Source organism: Apis florea, unplaced genomic scaffold (genome assembly GCF_048593485.1).
Source record: "Apis florea isolate Af1SG1 unplaced genomic scaffold, ASM4859348v1 contig_1645_pilon, whole genome shotgun sequence".
In the NCBI taxonomy this organism is placed as follows: domain Eukaryota; kingdom Metazoa; phylum Arthropoda; class Insecta; order Hymenoptera; family Apidae; genus Apis; species Apis florea.
The window spans coordinates 671,395-694,393 of record NW_028256430.1 but is presented as its reverse complement, the minus strand read 5'-3'; the positions used below and the strand labels follow the sequence as shown (position 1 = coordinate 694,393).

The 22,999-nt window shown below is 23.5% G+C and overlaps 4 protein-coding genes and 1 pseudogene across 5 annotated transcripts; 2 read left to right on the top strand and 3 right to left on the bottom strand.

Moving 5' to 3' along the window:
* Positions 1-37: 37 nt before the first annotated feature.
* LOC100864673 (protein lethal(2)essential for life) lies at positions 38-1,561 on the bottom strand. Its single transcript, XM_003694903.4, has one exon. The coding sequence runs from the start codon at positions 858-860 to the stop codon at positions 213-215; it is 648 nt and encodes a 215-aa protein (XP_003694951.2). The 5' UTR covers positions 861-1,561; the 3' UTR covers positions 38-212.
* Positions 1,562-3,734: 2,173 nt separating this feature from the next.
* On the top strand, positions 3,735-4,827 carry LOC100864314 (protein lethal(2)essential for life). Its single transcript, XM_003694900.3, has 2 exons — positions 3,735-4,172; positions 4,398-4,827. The coding sequence occupies exons 1-2, from the start codon at positions 3,863-3,865 to the stop codon at positions 4,643-4,645; spliced, it is 558 nt and encodes a 185-aa protein (XP_003694948.1). The 5' UTR covers positions 3,735-3,862; the 3' UTR covers positions 4,646-4,827.
* Positions 4,828-5,677: 850 nt separating this feature from the next.
* LOC100864556 (protein lethal(2)essential for life) lies at positions 5,678-6,747 on the bottom strand. The gene has a single exon (XM_003694902.4). It carries the CDS (start codon positions 6,563-6,565, stop codon positions 5,981-5,983), a length of 585 nt encoding a protein of 194 aa, XP_003694950.1. The 5' UTR covers positions 6,566-6,747; the 3' UTR covers positions 5,678-5,980.
* A 1,524-nt stretch (positions 6,748-8,271) lies between these two features.
* LOC100864434 (protein lethal(2)essential for life pseudogene) lies at positions 8,272-9,411 on the top strand (annotated as a pseudogene). The gene has a single exon (XR_015292068.1). The product of XR_015292068.1 is annotated as a protein lethal(2)essential for life pseudogene (transcript).
* Positions 9,412-9,488: 77 nt separating this feature from the next.
* On the bottom strand, positions 9,489-11,061 carry crim (QVR superfamily protein crim). Its single transcript, XM_003694899.4, has 3 exons — positions 10,810-11,061; positions 10,591-10,725; positions 9,489-10,494 (listed from the first exon to the last, which is right to left on the bottom strand). The coding sequence occupies exons 1-3, from the start codon at positions 10,862-10,864 to the stop codon at positions 10,217-10,219; spliced, it is 468 nt and encodes a 155-aa protein (XP_003694947.1). The 5' UTR covers positions 10,865-11,061; the 3' UTR covers positions 9,489-10,216.
* Between the last annotated feature and the right edge of the window lie 11,938 nt (positions 11,062-22,999).

Genomic DNA, 22,999 nt, shown 5'->3' with positions numbered 1-22,999 from the left:
TAGGAAATAAGGGAATCATAAAAATTACACGATAAAATATTATTAAACTTTTTTTTATTAAAAAACTTTATGAAAAAATAAACAATATTTCATAACAAAAGTTCATAATGCAATTATCATTCAATCATCATTAACTATAATAAATAACAGTCTATACATATTAATATAGAAATAAATTACAGGAAAATTATAGGAATAAAAAAGATTTAATTTTATTTTTTCTCTGGTATCTCCTTCGTCGGATTTTCTGTCGTTTCCTCCCGATTTTCATTCTCAGAGACTGGTTTCTTCTCAGCTGTTTGCTCCTTCGAATCAGCACGAAGAGCTGGTTTTCCTGTGAACTCGACTTTGATGTTCCTCTCGTTCAAGTTTTCTTCAATCTGCTTCAATGGAGCCGTGATTATTAATATGCCATCGGAAGACACACTCGATGCCAATTTCTCTTCATCCACTTGTTCAGGTAACAAGTATTTTCTTATAAATTGTCTCGAGATCAAACCGTGCTCGTCTTTCTTTTCTTCGTGTTTCGCCTCTACCACGACCAACCGATTGATCAGTCTCACGTTGATCTCTTCGGGTTTAAATTGTTGGACGTCGAGTATCACTTTAAACGTGTCCTTGTCCGCTGTGATGGTCGACGAGCCACCTCCGTCACGATGCAAAAGCTCAGCCAAAGGTCGGTAGTACAAATCCAACATAGCTTTGTTGTTTAACGGTGAGTACATTCTCGAATCGAACGAACTGGGAAAGATTAATTGTTCAGGATATAGGCCCATGCCAAAATTTTGATCCCAGATACGATGTGGACGATCCAAATCTGCCCACCAGGCAGAAAATAACAGCGGCAATAATGACATCATGTGTGTTCGGTCGAATTCAAGTTCCCCGATCGAAGAATATTTGAATAATATTTTAATATTTGAAAAATTTGAAATCAAAATTCACGTGTTTATATTCGAAAGAGATAGATACAGCGTATTCCTTCTCAGTGATGCGTCCAATGTTTGAAGTTCAACTGGAGTTCTATCTCAGCGTCCGCTATTTATGTATGGCTGAGCGTCGTTGTAGTGGTGCATCGTCTATACGCGGAGTTTCGAGAAGTTACTAGGCTAAGAACAGAAATGCAATTCTCATGTTTGTTTTATCATTTTTGAACCGATCGAATAGGATCAAATAATCGATATTTGTATTATTTTGTTGTAATACTTACGAATTTAAATACGATATTGTAATACTTACGAATTTAGATAAGATTGATTTTGTTTACAGTTATATTTGTTCTACGTATTATGACAATTTTGTCACAATATTGTCGAAAAATTATATTTATTATACTTAAAATTATTTTATTATTGAAATTAGTAACATTAGAGGATAATATAATAAACGTATGAAATACGTAAGTGAAAAGATGATCATTGATCTTATTTTTCTTTATCATGAATAAAGAAATGTATATATTTGAGAAAATAAAATATAATTTATAATTTTGCGAAAAAATTTTATTATTATATAAAAATTATATATATATATATTTGTATTTAAAATAAAAAATCATTTACTAGGATATATTATTTTACATTTATTTCTGATTTTATTAACATTAAACTATTTCATTGAAGCTCTTATAATTTATCAAATATAAAATTATTGAAATTTTCTGGAAGCTTCCAGAAATTCGATAAATGTTGATCTTATATCCATTACAAATTTGATGAATGCGTCTGAATGAATCATTCTTACGTATATACAACGTTATCCAATGATAATGCAATAATGATGCAAATACATCATCTATATCATTTATGAATCAAAAATATGAGAAATCAATAATTATATCATTTTATTTTATGTTACTATAAGAACTTCTAGAATTTTCTACATATAATAAAGGATATTATAATTAAATATGTTGTTTAAAATTAAATAACATATTTTTATTGATATTAAGAAATAATTAATATCTGATTTATATTTTAAATAAAGATTTTTATTATTTATTAAAATTATAATATGTATTGATTTTGATATTAAAGAGTTAAATATACTTATAATATATCATTATTTATTTATTATAATTAATAAACGAAAGATGTAATTAGATGTAATTTAAAATACCAGCAATATAAATATAATTCTATAAAAACTTTTTAATTGAAAACAGAATAATTTTCAACAATATATCGCATCTCTTATAATGAGGTATTCCTGAATATCCATGATAATTTTATTTTTATATATATTATTTGTACATATTTTTTCGATAATAATCATGTAAAAAATATTCAATTTATTTCCATGTGACAACTTTAGTTATCTTAAATTTTGAAAAATATATATTCTATATTTTGAATCATTATTATTATCAAATGTAATTTTTCAGAAATTATTTTAAACTATTTTAACTTTTTAAGGATTATTATCTCATATGCTTAAAAATATAAAAGTATATCAATTATGGATACATATACATGTATAAATTATTTATTTTAAGCATTTTAAAATATTTTCTATCTCTTTCGTTTAATATTCAAGAATAGTTACGATTAGACAGTTAAAAAAAAATTATCTTTTTTTAATTTTAATTTATTCGCAATACATAAATAAATTAATATCGAGAAATAAAGTTCAACGATCGTGTTTATATACAGACATATCTATACATATTTATACGCATATGCATAGAAATGTTATATAACATTGCGCACGGTCACGGTTTCCTTCGAGAACTTGTTTGAAAAGATCGATAGACAAGCACATGACGTTATTATGCATTAAAATATTAAATTATGCATATAAAATATTAAATTTGAATGGAAAAAAATATTATTTGATATAAAAAAATTAATAAAATAATATAAGAAAAAGAAAACATATTTATTATAATAGTATTTATATCATATCTCACAGTTCTTAAAAATTAATTCTATTAAAAATTATATAAAAATAATACAAATAAGAAAATTAAATTATTAATTCATCTATCTTTTTTTGCTAAATAAGATATTAAATAATTCTATATATGACAATATATATTTTATATGAACATTATATAACAAATATGTGAATATCGTTAATTAGATCGTTAATTTATATTTTTATTTTTAGGTATGGCAAAAATAAATGTCATTTCTATACAGAAACAAAATTTGTATATCTATCTACTATGAAGCTGATGCAATATTGTTAGGCTTTAAGCAGACAATGATGCAATTTATCTGGATAGGTAGAGGTGATGTGATTCTATACAAAATAAAATGATGAAACTTTTGTTAATAAGCATAAAATATGAAAAAATAAACTCATATATACAAGTATGAGTCATAAATTAATTTCAGACTTTTATGAAAAATTTATTGTAATGTTATTGCAATATGATTTCGTACATATTCTGATAACGTATTCTAAATAATTTTAAATCGTAATAATATTTTAAAGTTTTTCATATATTTATTTTTATCTTTCTTTTAAATCTTTTTAGAAAAATATTAACAATAAAAAATTAAAGAAATAACAAATAGGAAAAATTTAATTCTCGCTCAAAAATATTTTGCTTTTTTTTAATTATTAATTTATAGTTATAAATAATCATGACACATAGATAATCATGGCATTACGTCACTAATCGGTTTAGAAATTTCTAGAAAAATCCAAAAAATATTCTAGAATTTTCATGAAAATTTTCAATCGTCATTTCAATATCCACGCGTTTCTAAAGACCCCCTCATTGAGTATATATAAAGTTGCGCTGCCGGCACACGCTGTCAGTATACAGAGATCAAGTGAGGAGTGCGCACGTATTTTCGCATTGATAACAAAGTTAATTCTTTTAAGAAAGTGTGAATAAAAATAGAAATTCAAAATGAGGAGAGGAATGACATTAATTCCAAGATTGTTTTCTCATTGGTGGGAAGCATTGGAACAACCACATCGGTTATTGGATCAGCATTTTGGAAGAGGATTGCGAGCAGATCAACTTTTTCCCTCAATACCATTTAGATCATTTCCTTATAATTTTTCTCGACCATGGATAGATTGGGAACGAGAGGAAGATTGTGGCTGGTCCATAATGAGAAATGATAAAGATAAATTTCGAGTGATTCTTGACGTGCAACAATTCAAACCGGAAGAAATAAATGTCAAAGTTATTGATAATTTCATTGTTGTGGAAGGTAAGTTTTTTAAAGTAAATAAAATACTTTGAATGCGAGAATGTTAAGGAAAAAATTATATGAAAATATGAAAAAAAAAAAAAATAAATATGTAATGATTATATATTGCATACTTTTCTTATAGCGTTTCTTGTAGCGTTAAAAGTAATATAATAAATTAATACAATGAATATGAATATTTAAATTTTGCACGTATATAAATTTTATTAAATCTTATTTTTATAGGAAAACATGAAGACAAGGCAGATGATCACGGTTTAATCTCCAGACACTTCGTTAGAAAATATTTAGTACCAGATCAATGTGATCCTGAGAAAGCTACAAGTAATTTGTCTACAGATGGTATTTTAACGATAACAGCACCATTAAGACCTGAAGCTGCTGAAAGTAAACGGGAAAAAACTATAAAAATCGAACAAACGGGGAAGCCTATGGTAGAAGATGAACCTCAGAAAATAAAACAAACACAATAGAAAATGAATTAATTTTGTATATTTAGTATTTTTATGTGTTTATTTTTTACTGTATTCATTAGTGTACAGATAATTATAATTATTTTTATATATATATATATATACATATACATATATATTTGAAAGATGTTTGTTTGTGATGAAGAATAAATGATGTGTAAATATATTATAAAAAAATAGTATAATGTTTCAGTATTACTTATATAACCTTTATTCCTTGTACTAAATTTTAATTAATTACAAGAAATTCTTCAATAATACGTACACGTTTTGCATATATGTATTACCTATACATTTTACTTGTTTAATAGAGATTAATTTAATATTTCTTTTAAATGCGAATATTCTAATAAGAATTTAATATCATTTAAATTTTATTTCTTAAATTTTATTATTTAAATTTAAAAATTTAATATCATTAATTAATTATTTATTTTATAAATTTTTATGAATTTTTTAATAAATGTGCTAAAACTTTTGAGAGCAAAAGGAATTGGAAAATATACATATTAAAAATTAATAAACATGATTTACATTTATATTACATTATATTTGTATCTATTGGAATCAAACAATATTTCTAAATTGTAATATCGTTCCTTGTGTATATCATAAAATTTGATATTACGTATTGTATTTTTGAAACTCGTAAAAGAAATTAACTTTTAGATTTTTTCATTTAAACAAAAAATCCTTAAAAAAAAAAAGATTATTACTAACATTGTGCTAAGAATTTTTAATTTTAATTAAAAAATAATATTTGCAATGGCTTTTATTAACAATTACAAATAATAATATATATCTTGGATAGTATTTATTTTTTAAATAATACAAGAAAAAGAAAATATAACGAATTTTTAATTACATGCTATCATTTGATATTTTTTAATAAAAGACTTTCAAATATATATCTTATTATAATTTATATTTATTATAATTTATATTTTATAATTTTCAAAAGTTTAGGAATTAAAGTTATGTTCGGATTTTCAATAAAAAGAATTGAAAACTAGGAATGATAAAAAGATAAAATTCACAAAAAATAAATATAATATTTAATTACAAATCTATTAAAACATAAAAAAATTACATAAATCTTATATATTGGCAGAAATAATTATATAACATATATATATATATTTACCTAGTTATGAAAACAATATACATGAAAAAAAAATGAAATAACTATTCACAATATATATTACATCATATCTTTAATAATACTATAATAATTTAAAGTTGCGATAGGAATTTAATTGTAGTTCAACAATGCATAATAATTATATTAGGAAATTTCATAAATGGCAGAAATATCTAACTTTTTAATTAAAATTTTTATTTCTTCTCTTCGTTTTCTTCATTTCGGTTCTGCTGCTGCTTGGATGATTTCGTCTGGATTGCTGGTTTACCGGTTTGCTCGATTTTGATTACTCGTTCATTTTCTACATTTCCTTGATCCTTTCTTGGAGCAGTGATAGTAAGAACTCCATCAGATGATAACTTCGATGAGACTTGTTCAAGATCACATTGCTCCGGAATCAGATATTTTCTGACGAACTGACGTGAAATCCAACCATGTTCGTCACGTTTTTCCTCATGCTTTGCCGTAACAACGACAAATTTATCAACGACCTTAACATCGATTTCATGGGGTTCAAACTGTTGAACGTCAAGTACAACTTGGAATTTATCTTTATCTGCTTGAACAGTTGAGCTGCCTCTGTCACTACGAAACAGTTCAGCCCAGTTCGGTCTGGAGATGTAAACGTTTCCTCTTCGTGGTTGTAAACATAATTCCAATCGGTTCGGTGATAACAATTGGTCAGGATAAAGGCCTAATCCGAAATTCTGGTCCAAGAGACGGTGAGGGCGATCCAAAGTCTCCCACCAATCAGAGAATAACAAAGGTATCAATGACATTTTGCGACAATTTAATTTGTTGACGATAAATGTATTAATGTTCAACACTTTTATCTAGCGAAATTAAGTGAAATTCACTCGGACTTGCGATCTTCACTGTTCGAATGCTAACAAAATACTGACGATAGCGGTTCTTATCGGCTGTATTTATATATGAGTTTGCGCAGTCGCGAAACTTCAAGAGAATTCGAGAATAGAGCAACTATTGAGTGGGTGGTACTGTATAATACATATGTATACTAGGCTAACAGTCAGAAAGAGTTTATTATATATGATTAAAATTTTTCATATTTGTATTTTAAAATACGTACGTATATATTTCAAATAATTATAATAAGAATTAAATAAATAACTTGTATTTTCATTTATGAATATAATACATGTAATAGTTAAGTATTCAAATTAAATAAAGTTTATAATAAACTGTATAATAATATTAATTAAATTTATTAATAAATTTAGTAATAATTAAAATTCAGTAATAATTTGTTAATACAATATTTATATTACATATAATTTATTTGAAAAAAAAATTTCTATAAAAATATATAACTTTTTTAGCATTTTTAGTTTTACTTACTTGAATTTAAGATTTTTATAATGATAATGTTTCTTCAAAATTGTTTATTAAATATGTAATTATTATGTATATATGATTATTACATATAATGGATTTATTTAATACGTATTTCTAGAAAATTCAATAGAGGAAATTTTCTAATTGGAAATATATTGATTAGATTAAAAAAATAAAAAAGATTAAAAAAAACAAACTATCTTAAAGTATTTAAAATTGTAAATCAAGAAAATATATAAAAAGTATAAAAAATATTATTACTTATTGAATATTAATTACTTATTGAATATATTACAAATTTCAAATAAATTCTTATAAGAATTTATATATATCTTAAAATTCTAAAGAATTTTATAATTATTCTTTAAGAAAATTAATTCATTTATCAATTATTTAATATTTTTTATTAAGAAAATATAGTTTTTAAATTCAAAATTATTAACTATTAATAATTTTCATTTGATTAACTTATTGACTTTTGATTTTAATTTCAATAATTTATTCTTGTTTGATGTAATAGCATTATCATAAAGTCAAGAAATAAAAAAAAGTTAGAAATGAAATAGCTCTTTAAATAAATATTTTTATAATTATTGAAATTTGATTTTAACAAAATTGTCAATGATATGGAAATAATTAAATTTTAATTAAAACAATATTAAAATTTTGTTTAAAATTATATAAAACATTAAGAATTCAGTTTTTTTTAAATCATTTAAATACAATTTTTATACATTGTTTGCAATATATTGTCAAAGTATAAAAATAGTATAATATGATAAAATAAAAATCTTATATATAATATTTTATAAGATTTTTCTAATGTAAAATGAATTATTATGTAAAATCAATATATGTATATATATTATACAATATATTTTATATAATAGAAGATTCATGAAGATTTAAAACTGTATAATTTTATTTACATGGATTAATTGCTAATTGAATGTTCGCGCGTCTTTAAACAAATAGAAACAAATATTTTAAAATAGTTTTTATTTTATTTAAAATTATATTTATATTTTTATGAATTAGAAGTTAAAATTAATATTTTGGTAATAAATATCTTTCTATTTTCTACTTAGAAAATTCGATTTCCAGAAAACTCTACATGTTTCTTGATTATCTTTACCCCCACTTTTCATGGCGTATGAAATATATATTCGCGCGTAGGAATCATTATAATAGAATTCGAACGAAACTGTTGCATAAACATTTACGAGCCAAACATCTTAGTGTGGTCAAGTGTGAATGAAGAAAAAGACTTTACAAAAGAAAAGAGAAAATTTTAAATGAAAAAATAAATATTCGACAAGAAATTGAATTTATTTTTGAATTAAAAGAAAAACAATGTCTTTTTTGCCGGTACTTCTTAACTGGGAAGAGGATTTGAAAACACCTTATTATTCCTTTGACCAACATTTTGGACTTCCACCGAGTTCTGAAGATTTACCAACATCTTTTTTTCCTGACGATACTGATATTTTAATGCTAAGACCTCATCGCTATTTTTGCAGATATCAGCCTTATAAAAGAATTATAAATCCTAAATCCAGTGGAACATCTACAATACAAGCTGACAAAAATAAATTTCAAGTATCATTGGATGTTCAACAATTTGCTCCAGAAGAAATAACTGTTAAAGTTGTGGGAAAGAATGTAATTGTCGAAGGCAAACATGAAGAAAAGCAGGATGAACATGGATGGATATCCAGACAATTTGTACGAAAGTATATTGTACCAGAACAATGTGATATTGATCAATTAAAATCAAGTTTATCTTCTGATGGAATATTGATGATCACTGCACCAAGAAAAGAGATTGATCCAACATCAAAGAATGAAAGAATTATTAAAATTCAAATTACAGGAAAACCTGCTTTAAGAGATGATACAAAACCAATTGAAAAACAAAAGGAAAATCAAGTTCAGAAGAATCCCATATCACAAAGAGGACAAGAACAGACAGTAAAAGCTGCTTAGGAAAATAATTTATTATAAAATTGTATTATAACAATTTTGTTAGTATTTTATGTTTTGCATATATAATTAACTTAAAGTTCAACTAAATTCTCTATCTAAATTTATTTTATATTTTCTAATAAATTAAGCAATTTAGTTTTAATTTTTTATATTTTAGATCTATGTTTGACGACAAACTAAATTTGTAAAATAAACATTTTTCATTTTTATAAGTTATTCATATGTTATTTGAGATTCATCTGTCATAAATATGTTTTTTAATAAAGATATTGTTTTTATATAATTTTGAATTATATATATATATATCCTATAATTTTATAATTTCATATATCATTTTCAAATATAAATAAATATAACAAATTTTAAGATAATATTTTTATTGGATTATACATATAAAAATTTACATTTAATAAGTTTAAAAAATTATTTTTTTTTAACAATGGACGGAATTTTAATATATATCTATTAAAAAGAAATTTAAAAATATTATACTTATTTGTTAATGAAAAAAACAAATTAATTTTAGTAATATATATATATAAATTAAGCAATTTAATTTTAATTTTTTAATACAATAGATCAATGTGTTCCCAATATTGTTTAATGTTCTAATGAGATATTATTTCATATAAAAATAGTAAAAATAATTTAATTTCTTTTAATTTGTAAAAAGATTTTTATGGACGGAATAAATATAACACTATTAGATATTGTATATCTAAGAATAGAATTTTTCCTATATTATGAATTTACTACTTGAAGCTAAATGTATAGTATAATAAAAACTTTTAAACATAGAAACATTAATATCAAATTTTTAGTTGATTTTATGATTCTTATCATTGAATTTTATGTAAAAATTGGTATTTTTCATTTTTAAATGCTTATTTACACTATGTACAAAAATTACAAATACTAAGTTGTATCAAAATTTAACTGCATGTAGGTATTAATATAAGTAAATAAATTTAATTCAATTTCATAAAAAAAACTTTGATATAATATTTATGTATTAAATATTAAATATTTATATTATATATTTATAAAAATAAAATATAATATTTAATATTTAATATTTGATAAATGTTTCATACTGCAAATTGTATTCCAATACCTATAAGTAACAATAATATTGAAACATTAATATTATCAGAGCTATTACATCTATGATCAAAGTAACAGAAACACCATGTTACTTCATCATAATAATCTCTGTGAATATCTAATTGCCAAATAGAATTATTTACATAATGTCCTAATCTGACATCCTTTGCAGCTGGTCGGCAACCTTCATACCGATCAGCTGGAATATCTGTTCTAAAACTACGAACAGAGCTTAAACAATCACGTGTTATCATGGTTTCAGCTGAAATATTTAATAATTAATTGATTAATATATTAATGATAAATGTTATATATGGTTAATATCTAGAATTATACAAATAATAAAAAAAAAAATTACCTCCTTTTCTTTCAATAATTTTTACACATTTATCATCATATTCTGGACATGTTTCTCCCCAATACCATAACCAATTTAAAGGTGTGCCACACCCAGGATGATTGCTATTACAGCGATAACAATATAAGCTTTCTCCTAAAAATGCAAAATATATATTATAAAAATAATATTTGAAGATAGATTAACTGTATCTTTTACACAATAATAATTTAATTATACCTTGATTAATTAATAAAGTTAACAAAATTACAATCAGAATAATTAATTTGTTCATTTTAACAATGATTTTAAATATAACTATAACTTAATAATTCTATTTCCTCGGTAATGGTTTACAGTATAATATATAATGATAAAAAATACTTTAAATAATTTCTATACGACGCTACAGCAACAGTTGTCAAATATATATAGGTAACATATATGAGTATAGATCTTCATGTGAAGAATATATGTTTTTTTTTGTGGCTTAGTTGGTATTGAAAGATTCTAGTGATTTTCTGTATAAATTATGTAATGATTTTTATAAATTATGTATAATGATTTTTTTATTGAGAACATTACTTTGATTAATAGATTTTTTTTAAACAAACAACAAATATATTATTTACAGAATTTTATTATATTTTTCAATTTTTTAAATATATCGAATATAATATATATAATATATATGAAATATAAAGATAAAAAAATAAATATTTATAAAATGTATGTACATACATAGCAAACAATATAAAAATTGAATCAAATAGTTTCTAAGATTTTTAATTAATAGATAATGAACAAAAAAATGGTGAAGAAAGATAAAAAAGATAAAAGAAACAATAAAATTATAAGCTAATTATCAGAATTATTATTAAATGCATAAATTATAAATCAAGGAGAGCAAGCAATAATAGAGATAGGATAAAAATTTAAAAAATAGCGTCATTTTAGAAATGCCATAAATGACACTGATATACAAGGCAGATAATAATAAAAAAAGGAGGAAAGATAGAGTAAGAATTGACCATTAGTGCCATCTTTTGAGTAAAATCTTTTTCTAAAGACATCTCTTCAAAAAATATGATCACAAAGATATAATATAAATTGAAAAATATGGAAAAGTAATTATTTCTTCCCATGAAAAAGTATTAAATATCAGTAATCTTAATAATTAAAATATAATTGAAAAAATACAAAGAAAATTAAAACACTAATTAATTTCATCATATAATATTACAATTATAATAATAAATGAATTATTACATAAATAAAACTGATAATTTATAAATTCGATAACAGAATATGAATAGAATTTCTTAAATCATTGAATTATGATTATGCATCCTGTTATAATGATTTTTTATAGGAGACTAATATCACGCGCTAAAATTCGCTTAATGATTTTCTGATTGATTGACATCGTAAGCAAATTCGATAATCGAATTGCTGAAAATCAAAGCATTACATAATATATTTTAATTACATTAATTAATTAATATATTATATATATTAATAATAATAATTTTTCATTTATAATTATTTATTTCTGTATATTTATATTCTTTTATTATTTCATTTATTTATTGATTTATTTATATACTTTTTTATTCTTTCATTTTTTTACATTTATTTATGTATTTATTCAGTCACTTTTTTAGTAACTTGTTTATAGATTTTGTTATAGAATCTTTTATTTAGTATCTGCATTAATTGTATCAACATTTATTTATTTCTTTATTTCCTCCTTTATTTATTTATATATAGACTTTATTATAAATTCCTTTATTTTATTTATTTATATATCAATTTATTTATTTTTTATTTCTTATTTCATTTATTTATTTTCTTATATATTCATTCATTTGTCTAGTTTTACTTCATCTGTTAGTTCATTTTTTTTATATAATAGTGAAACTAATAAATAAATAAATAATTATACTATTAAATCAAAAACAAATAAATTATTATTATATAAAATAAATAAATGAATAAATAAATTAAAAACAAATATCCAGGTGATCTAGAAAAAAATAAATAATATAAATGAGATAAATAAAGAAGTTTACAATAAAGTTTACAAATAAATCAATAAATAAATAAATGAATAAATACATAACTAAGAAAATAAATGAAGACATAAATTGATGCATATATAATAATAAAACAAAGAAATTTGCAACAAAATATAATATCTATAAATAAATCACCATATAAATGAGTAAATAAATAAACACATAAGTAAATTCATAGACAAGTTAACAAAACAAAAATTTGAACAATATTTATTAGTAAATTATGAAAGAAAAATGAAAGATAAATAGATAAATACATAAATTGATGCACATAGTAAATAAAATAAAGTACTTGCAATAATGTTTATAAATTAATCATTAAAAAAGAAAGTAAATAAATAAATAAGTTGTTGCATAGGTAAGCAAAAAAACAAATTTGTTAATAATTAAATAAAACAATGTTAATAAATAAATCATTAAAAAAGTGAATAACTAATAAACAAATAAATTGATTCATACAAAAATGTACAAAAAAATGAAGTTTGCAACAATGTATATAAGTATTTCATTAAAACAATAATTTAATTAAAAAAGTAAATAAATAACTAAAACAATAAATTGATGCATACATAAATGAGCAAAAGAATTAAGTTTATAAGTTTAAATCATTAAAAAATTGCTAATAAATAAATAAATTCATCTATACATAAGTGAGTATAAGAATAAAGTTTGTAATAATATTAGAAAAGTGAAAAACTAATAAATAAATAAATTATTCATATATAAATGTATAAAAAAATGGAATGGAAGTGTGCAACAATGTGTATAAGTATTTGATTAAAAAAATGAAAAAGTAAATAAGTAAATTGATGCATACATATAAATGAGCAAAAGAATTAAGTTTACAAAAATAGTTTAGTTTATAGTTTTAGTTTATAAATTTAAATCATTAAAAAAAGTAAACAGCCAATAAATAAATAAATTAATGTATACATAAGTGTACATAAGAATAAAGTTTGCAATAATATTTGTAAATAAATCATTAAAAAAAAATAAATATATAAGTAATATAAATAATACATATAAAAAATGAAGTTTGCAACAATTATATAAGTATTTCATTAAAAAAATAAAAAAATAAATAAAGAAATAAAGAAATTGATACATAAGTGAGCAAAAGAATTAAGTTTATAATATAATATAATTTGTAAGTTTAAATCATTAAACAAGTAATTAGCTAATAAATAAATAAATTGATGTATATATAAGTGAGCATAAAAATAAAGTTTGCAACCTTTTTGTAAATAAATCATTAAAAAAAAAATAAATATATAAGTAATATAAATAATACATATAAAAAAATGAAGTTTGCAACAATTATACAAGTATTTCATTAAAAAAATGAAAAAATAAATAAAGAAATAAAGAAATTGATGCATAAGTGAGCAAAAGAATTAAGTTTATAATATAATATAATTTGTAAGTTTAAATCATTAAACCAGTAATTAGCTAATAAATAAATAAATTAATGTATATATAAGTGAGCATAAAAATAAAGTTTGCAACCTTTTTGTAAATAAATCATTAAAAAAAAAATAAATATATAAGTAATATAAATAATACATATAAAAAAATGAAGTTTGCAACAATTATACAAGTATTTCATTAAAAAAATGAAAAAATAAATAAAGAAATAAAGAAATTGATACATAAGTGAGCAAAAGAATTAAGTTTATAATATAATATAATTTGTAAGTTTAAATCATTAAACAAGTAATTAGCTAATAAATAAATAAATTGATGTATATATAAGTGAGCATAAAAATAAAGTTTGCAACCTTTTTGTAAATAAATCATTAAAAAAAGTGAATAAATAATAAATAAATAAATTGATGTATACATAAATGAACAAAAGAAAAAAGTTGAATAAAGTTTGTAAAAATATTTGTAAATAAGTCATTAAAAAAATGAATAACTATAATAAATAAATAAATTGATTTATATATAAGTGTATAAAAAATGAAGTTTGCAACAATTTATATAAATTAATTACTAAAAAAATGAAAAAGTAAATAAATACATTGATTGATAAAGAAATGAACAAAATTTGCATCAATATTTATAATCAAATCATTAAAAAATAAATAACTAAATAAATAAATATTACAATATGTACAAGTGTGCAAGAGAATGGTGTTTATAACAATATTTATAAATAAATATCATTAAAAAAGTAAATAAGTAAATAAATAAATAAATAAATTGATACATACATAAATGAGCAAAAAAATTAAGTTTGGAACAATTTTTATAAGTTAACTTTAAAAAAAAAAAGAATAAGTGAATAAATAAATAAATTGATGCATAAGTGTGCCAAATAATGAAGTTTGCAATAATATTTATAGGTAAATTAATAGATAAATGAATTAAATAAATAATATAATATGATAGATAATGTATAAATATATAAATAAATAAAATAAGAAAATAAATAAATTGATGCAGATTGATAAATTAATAAGACAAAGAAATTTACAATTAAATCTATAAATAAATCATTGGACAAATGAATAAATAATTATATGGATAAAGAAATAAATCAATAATAAAGTTGTAAATAAATAAATAGATAAAATGCATATATATATTTTATAAATAAGAATATAAAATAAGAAAATATGCAAAAAAATGTATAAATAAATTAATCGATAAATCGATAATCGATAAATAAATTAATAAATAATTAATATATAGAAATTAAATAAATAATTAGTAAAATAAAAATTAATAATATATAATTATATTAAAATTTGTTTTTAATATATTGTTAATTAATATAATTAAAATATATCATGCAATATATTAATTTTCGATGCGATTTCGATTATCGAATTTGTTTAGAACGCCAACCAATCAGAGAGCACGAGGGCAAATTTTGGCGCGCGGCGTCAGTCTTCTGTGGAAAGTCATAGTGATAAGACGTGTGTCGATTGTAACCGGCTTTGGTGATTCAACTACGCAGTAAGTAATTTTATTCATATTTTATTATAAAATTATTATTAATTTCGTTTATTTAATAATCCATTTAATATTATATAACGAAATTATCCAGTATTACACGTTTTTTTTTGCATTTTTCGTCAATCATGTATTTCGACCGTTGAGATTACCGATATTTCGTACTTTGTTGAATGCAGATTTGATTTCGCTCGTTGTTTCATCTTTATATAATTTTTTCGTCTCTGTTTTACGGTCTTAATTTTCATTTAAGGACAAATTATGGTTTGATTGTCAGTATAAAATATAACTTGAAAGAAAAACGATTTATAGCACACACATAGCACGATGATTCAGTATTAATAATTTTGATGATATTCGTTTAATATTATGCTCAAGATTGATGATATGTTTTTCATAATAGCTAAATAATATTTCCAAGAAATTAGCGATTCGCGTTCGACATTTTTCTTGCTGAATTGTTGCGCATTTCCCTTCCCCCTAATTCGCGATTTGAAATTGTAACGTACTCGACATTGTGCTATCGATATTCGTGATATTAAAAATTTTATTCTTTTTTGACAAATGTGATTTATTTTCTATAGCGATATATTGTTCAATTAATAAGCGTTTGTTGTAATTGGGAATTTTTTTTATTTAAAATCGTTTTTCTTCACACATTTTTTTTGACAGTTATAATTTCAGTTAGTTTATGTTAAACATGATCTAAAAAAGAATTTGTTGTTAATTATTGTTTTATTTTAATATTGATTGATTAATTATATATTTTTTATATATTTATTCATAAATTTTTATTTTAATTTTACAGATTGTCTGTTCTACATGGCATCGTCCAAAAGGAAAAATGGACTCGCCCAAAAGGATAAAATGGACTCGCCCAAAAGGATAAAATAGACTCGTTCAATTTCAAAGAGAAGTTTATTTTATTTTCATATTATATATATTTTGCTCGGTTTCTATTGGATTTTTATAATGAACATTTACTAATAAAAATATTAATACATTTTCTTAAATAATTTACAAATATTTATTAAGCTATAGTTAGCTTACATATCTAGCTTACATACAAAATTTCTTATTCGTGAAAAATTGATAATAATCGGTTCATAGTTTAAATAAGTAGTAATATTTTCTGAAATAAATATATTCGATAGAAAGAAGAAAGAAACTATCGAAAAAATATTTTCTTTAGTAGCTTCTTTTTCTATAGATTCCTCTTGTTCCCTAATAATACAGATTTATTTTCAGAAATTCTTTTTGTGATCGCGCGCAATGCGATTGATAGATTCAGTGTTTGCTGCGTAACAGTTTTTTTATATTTTTAGAGCATGAAAGCTCTAATTAAATCTATTTATTATAATCGCGAAATTAGAGTCAGTGCTTGTTCGCCGATTGAGAATTAAACGGACGGGATAGTAATTTTTTTTTTTTTCTTTTTTTTTGTGCATGTGTGTGTATAAATATTCGTTTTCGGTATAAAGTAGAATCAGTGCTTGTTCGCCGATTAAAAATTATACGGACGGGATAGTAATTTTCGTTTTCTTTTTTTTTTTTTTCTGTATGTGTGTATAAATATTCGTTTTCGGTACAAAGTAGAGTCAGTGCTTTTCAAGAGAATAAGGCGATCATCCATCACGCGAAGAGGTAATTATTTTTACACATTTTTCGTTTATTTAAACTTTTTCAAATAATCAGTATTGTGTTTAAATTATGGTTTTGTACTTTTTGTTACAGTACCTGACGACTACTTCGCGACGACGTGCCCTGGGTCATGGATAGCATTGCAGATTCTTCGCATCGTTTGGTGAGTCGCATGCATTTATGTTCCTCCAATCACTCAATCATGTCGTAGGATGAAAGGTCCGAATCGACACGGGTGATCGGTTGTATACGTAGATTTTTGCACGAGCACAGTGACCGCGGGTATTTATCATACCCGTGAGTAATAACATTTCTTTTTTTTTCTTTTTTGTGTTTTATTTATTAGATCAGGATAGGGCTTCTTGCACATCGCGTTTTTGAAAAAATAATATTAATAATTAATTCTATATTAATAATATTTTAATATAATATAAATAATTAGTTTGATTGGAATTGAAAATAGTTATAACGTTATAATTATCTGTAAAATAAAATGTGTATATACATTTATGAATATATTTATGAATAAAAATATATATTCGAATAAATGAGAAATATTGAAATGACTTGAATTAAGTTTCTTTTAGTGAAGAAATCAGATATCCTCTGATTTCGTTACAATAAAAATATCAATTATTATATAATAATATATAATATATAATATAACAATGAGTATAATTCATATTGAATATGAATATAATAATTCTTAATTTTATCTTTTGTTTCATAATGCCATTTGATATCATAAAGTTGAATGAATAATATGAAATATGAAAATATTTTATTTTTTTCGTAAAAGAAATGTATAAAAAATTATGTGCAAGAAGATATTTCGCGACAGGTAGATTTCTAAATCAGGGTAACAAGTTTTGTATATTGATTTTGCATTTTCGAAAATATACCTTGATGAAGAGATCGCCTGAGGTTATTCTTATTAATATTTCATTCAGAGTCAATTTCTTAATATTAACTACATATATAAATTACAATATACAAATTTATTATTAATAAATTTCATAATTATTGTTTATTCTTTTTAAAATTAATGACAATTAATTAAATTTGTAAAGTAAATTCATGAAAATTGATTAAAGTTTAAAATAAAATTAATAAATTTTGAATTATCGAACATTAGCCCGTTAGATACACTAATAATATTCTTTTTAGCTCAGGATTTTCAGGTTTAACCCCTTCCATGTCTATTGCCAGGATCTCACTCACGTGCCCAGGTGCTACTTGGGTGAGAGAGAGGTGATGGATATGATGATCATAGTTGATAAGCTTATTAACAATTTTTTAGCGATTGACGATGCGTTAGTGTATCGTGCACGATGTATTTTCCACATTATGTGTGTGTGGTTAGGCTGTGGAATTGCGTCGGTTCGTTTATAATTGCATACATTATTAACTTGAGATGTTTAGAATATGTAATTCCATTAATTCGATTAATTCCATTATTATTTCTAACAATAATTTATATGCGATATTATAATTCTTATTTTGAATTTACGACAATGATATCAAATTCTGTGATTATTCTAGTGATTTAATTATCTTAAAAAACGTATTTTTTTTTAAAAATAAATTTTTATAACTAAAATTAAGGTATAGATATAACGCAATGGTCGCTAGCCATCGTCAGTCGATTTCAGGAAAATGGTACGTACAGTTAGAGTGTGCGAGTAGTGTGCCAAGCTCGGGTGTCGGAGGCGTCCCGGGACGTTTTCCCTAGTGTAGGATTTTGCGCCCGAGTATTATGTGTGAGAATCGTGGAATGAATGTGTTGGTATGCCTGTTTTGTCATTTTTTAAATATAGGGCTAGGTAGGATAGGTAGTATACTTCTGTGTGTTTGTTAATTATAAGTAGGTAGGGCCGGGCAGGTTGTCACAGTCTCTGGTCGGGTAGGCGCGTTTTCGTTGTTGGCAACCTGTTTCAGGAAATAAAATTTGAATAATCGAGGGTAAAGCTGAGAGGAATGGACAATGCTATTCGTCTCTGGCTTCACTTATCAATTTTTCGAATTTCGTGATCGCGATCGCGATTTGCTTTCGAAACGAACGTTGCGCTCGAGATTCTGTGCATGTACGGAGAATGATCATTGCGATCGTTGGTCGTCCATGTACTAAGCTTTCGCGATTTAGTCCTTTTTTTTTTCTTTTTTTCTTTGATTTGCGATTAGTGAATCTCGGGCCTAGATTTAAGTTTCAGCGGGCATTGCGCCCGAAGGAGGAAGACCGAAGAGGCCCGACAAACTGTCACGAAGAGGGCTGCAACGAATGGTTTCTCATTTTTTGGATCTTGCCTGGATCCAAAGAATGGGAAATCATTGTTATTACTTTGTCACTGTGCTCGTTTAGTAATACGTAGTAATTGTTATTGTATCGTCTGGCCGATTTGCATGCCGGCCCATCATCCAGATCCAGTCATCATGGGCATCGCGATTTTTTATTAGTGTTGCGATAATTGATTAAGAACGGTTTGAATTAGTGTTGCGTTAAAAATAAGAATCGCGTTTGCATTAGTATTGCGTTAAAATGAGAATCGGGTTTGCATTAGTGTTGCGTTAAAATGAGAATCGGGTTTGCATTAGTGTTGCGTTAAAATGAGAATCGGGTTTGCATTAGTGTTGCGTTAAAATGAGAATCGCGTTTGAATTAGTGTTGCGAATTATAAGATATGTTTTTTTTTTTTGTTATAAATTCTTATATTTTATTAAATTTTGTATCATTTCTCTGTTAAATTCTTACTTTCAATTAATAGTAGCTTTCCAATCATAATAATAATGGTGATTTTTTTTATTTTTTACTTTTGATATTAAATAATAGTGTTTCATTTCCAAATAATCGCGATCTTTTAAGTAGTGTTGCGAATATTAAATGCCCAAATATCTTCTATGGAGAGTGTGAAAATATTCACACTCCTGTTCCTGAATCACTTTAAGCGGCTGAAAAAGCTGCAAAGGTGATTGTACGACAACAGCAGTCATGCAAGAAGAGACTGCATTGGATTCTCTTAAGTAATATCATTAGTGTTGCGTTATTTAAATTTGAGTGCATAGAGTAACGTTGCGTAAATAATTGATTCGCTTTTTACGGGAAATTTTTAGCTTTTTTTAAAAAATATATATATATATTTTTTTTAACGTTTGTAAGTTAATTAATATTGCAAATATAAGAAAGCACTCATCGTGGTTCATTTAAAAGATTTTTCATTTTGTAATATATATTAGTTTGTTAGTGTCGCGATTCGAAATGAATATTCCACTCGCTGTTTGTTGCTCGGGTTTTATATCGAGTGGAAGATTATTTTTATTTTAGTAACCCATCTGGTTACTAAATTATTTTTTCTTTTTCAGCATCCCTTCTTTATCACATTCTGTATTTGTTGCAGAAAATATTACTATAATATGTATATTTGTTTTTTCCTTTTTTTACGTTTTTTAAAATAATGAGTTTAAATTCATTTGATAATTTTAATTTTTTTTGTAATATATACTGGTAAATGTTCATTATAAAATTTTTAATCTCTTATTCCAAATTGATAATATTTTTTTTTATTTGTTATACTAATCTACTGAATTGTACTAATTTTACAAAATTTGTTTCAGATTTATTAACTCTTGGAAGCAGCATTTATATATTTCAAATAAATGTGATATTTAAGTCATCAATATATATATACTATATACTGTAGTATACTAGTATACTATAGCATATATACTATCTTATGGAACTTTATTAATTATTTGTTAAACGCAACTATGCTTTACGCAGTTGTTAATTAATCCTTGTAGTTTTATTTGTTTCAGAGATCAGTGTGAAATCAATAGAGAACCATTAAAGTATACTTGTATTTCATATAATCCTCTTATCCCTCCTCCTATTTTTGTTGCGATTTTTCTCTAGATGAACTCCCTTGAATTATTTTTAATATATGAAAGTACTATTTTTAAACTTATATTAGGAAGCGAAAAAAAATGCATTTGTTTAATATGTAAGTAGGGATTGCAATGATTTGTAGGTTCAGATGAAAATATTTTGACGTTCCTTAAGAATCATATTATGTCACATTTATAATTAAGATATCTTTAAGTTTAATTTTTAAATTATGTTTAGTTTAGTTTATGTGATTCGAAAAATTTTATTGGTTTATTATATATAAGTAGAATATAAGTAGTAGATGGCTTGTACTGAACTGCTGTAGAAATATTGCTTAAAGTAGAATTTATTTGCATGTGCATGCTTAATAAATGGTTGTAGTTTTGATGTTAAACATGGTGGTGGTTAATATAATAACTCTGTGTGAAATACATTTCTTTTTTTTGAATTTTAGTTCATAATTATATTTTTATGAATGAAGTATTGTTGATTTACGTAATTTAAGTTATGTGTCTCATGTAGAGTTATGTTGGATTAAGATTCAATTTTATTTTTATTTTCAGGTTTAGCTTGTCGCGTCGATTTTCTTAGAATTCTTTTTGCTGTTTGTTTTGCACAACGATCGAAAATCGAACGTTTTGCAAAGCTACATCAAAAGGAAAATTTTATCATTGTTTTTAAATAATTTTTTCCGCGAAGGAGGGTGGATGGGATCGTGGATAGGGAGGGTCTCCAATTCGCAGCAACCTCCACGCGGTGAGACCTGGAAAATCATTATTATTTACTATATTGTTCATAATTGTGTCATGGATATGATTATAAATTATATAGAAAATAATATGAGCTAATTGGCTGCGCACGCGATTTAGGATTTTTTTTAGAATTTATTGTAACATTTGTAACATTTTTGTGTTAATTTTTGACTAATGTGATATATTGTCTATTAGATTATTAACAATAACTATCCGTTGGTATCCAAATGTAAGCAAATAGTATAAATAATATAAGATGGATAGAAAAAGATTAAAAAATATTGATATCAGCATTATTCGAAGAATGCTGTAATAAAAAAACTTTATTTGGGATGTAAAAATACTGATTAGATATAAATGAAATGTATAGCAATTATTTTATAAATATTTTTTTTTCACTGTTATATCGACTTAAAGTTTATATTAATTTCATTTATCTTTTGTTGATAAATTATAACCACGCGATGAATTATTAATGTGTTAATAGAGTAGAATAAGAGTTAAGTGAATCAATAAGTATTTGTGTCTTATTCGAAAACAATCATATTTCTTGTAAGAAAGTTCAGAAAAGTAATTATATAAATATTGTCGAAATTGCAGATTTGTAAGGTGTAAATTGATTATTGAGTAAAATATTAATTCTTTTTTCATCATATTTTTTAAAGAAATAAATACAAATATTCATGAAAACGATAAATTGTTTTTCGAAAAATTCGTAGAATTATTTTCAAAAGAAAAATGAAATTTTTAAAAGTAAAATTAATCGATTAATTAGGTTAAGTAGAATTATTTGGAAAAAAGATAATTAAGTATTATCAAAAAATATAGAAATTGAAAGTTTATTAATTTTTTTTTATAAATATAAATTAAATACATGAATATTTATAAACATGTATATTTTTGGCTGATGTATGATTCTGAACAGGTAAGGTAGAATGAATCAAAATTGAGAGTTAGCGCCATCTCTTGAAATTTGATAGGTAAATGTTGTTGCAGTTCAAAAGATGGCACTAATGGTCAATTGTCCAATTAATTTTATCTTTGTCCTTCTTTCACTATTTGCTCTTCTTTTAATCGGTAATTGTAAATGAGTTATGGGATATTGATAAATATTTTCATTG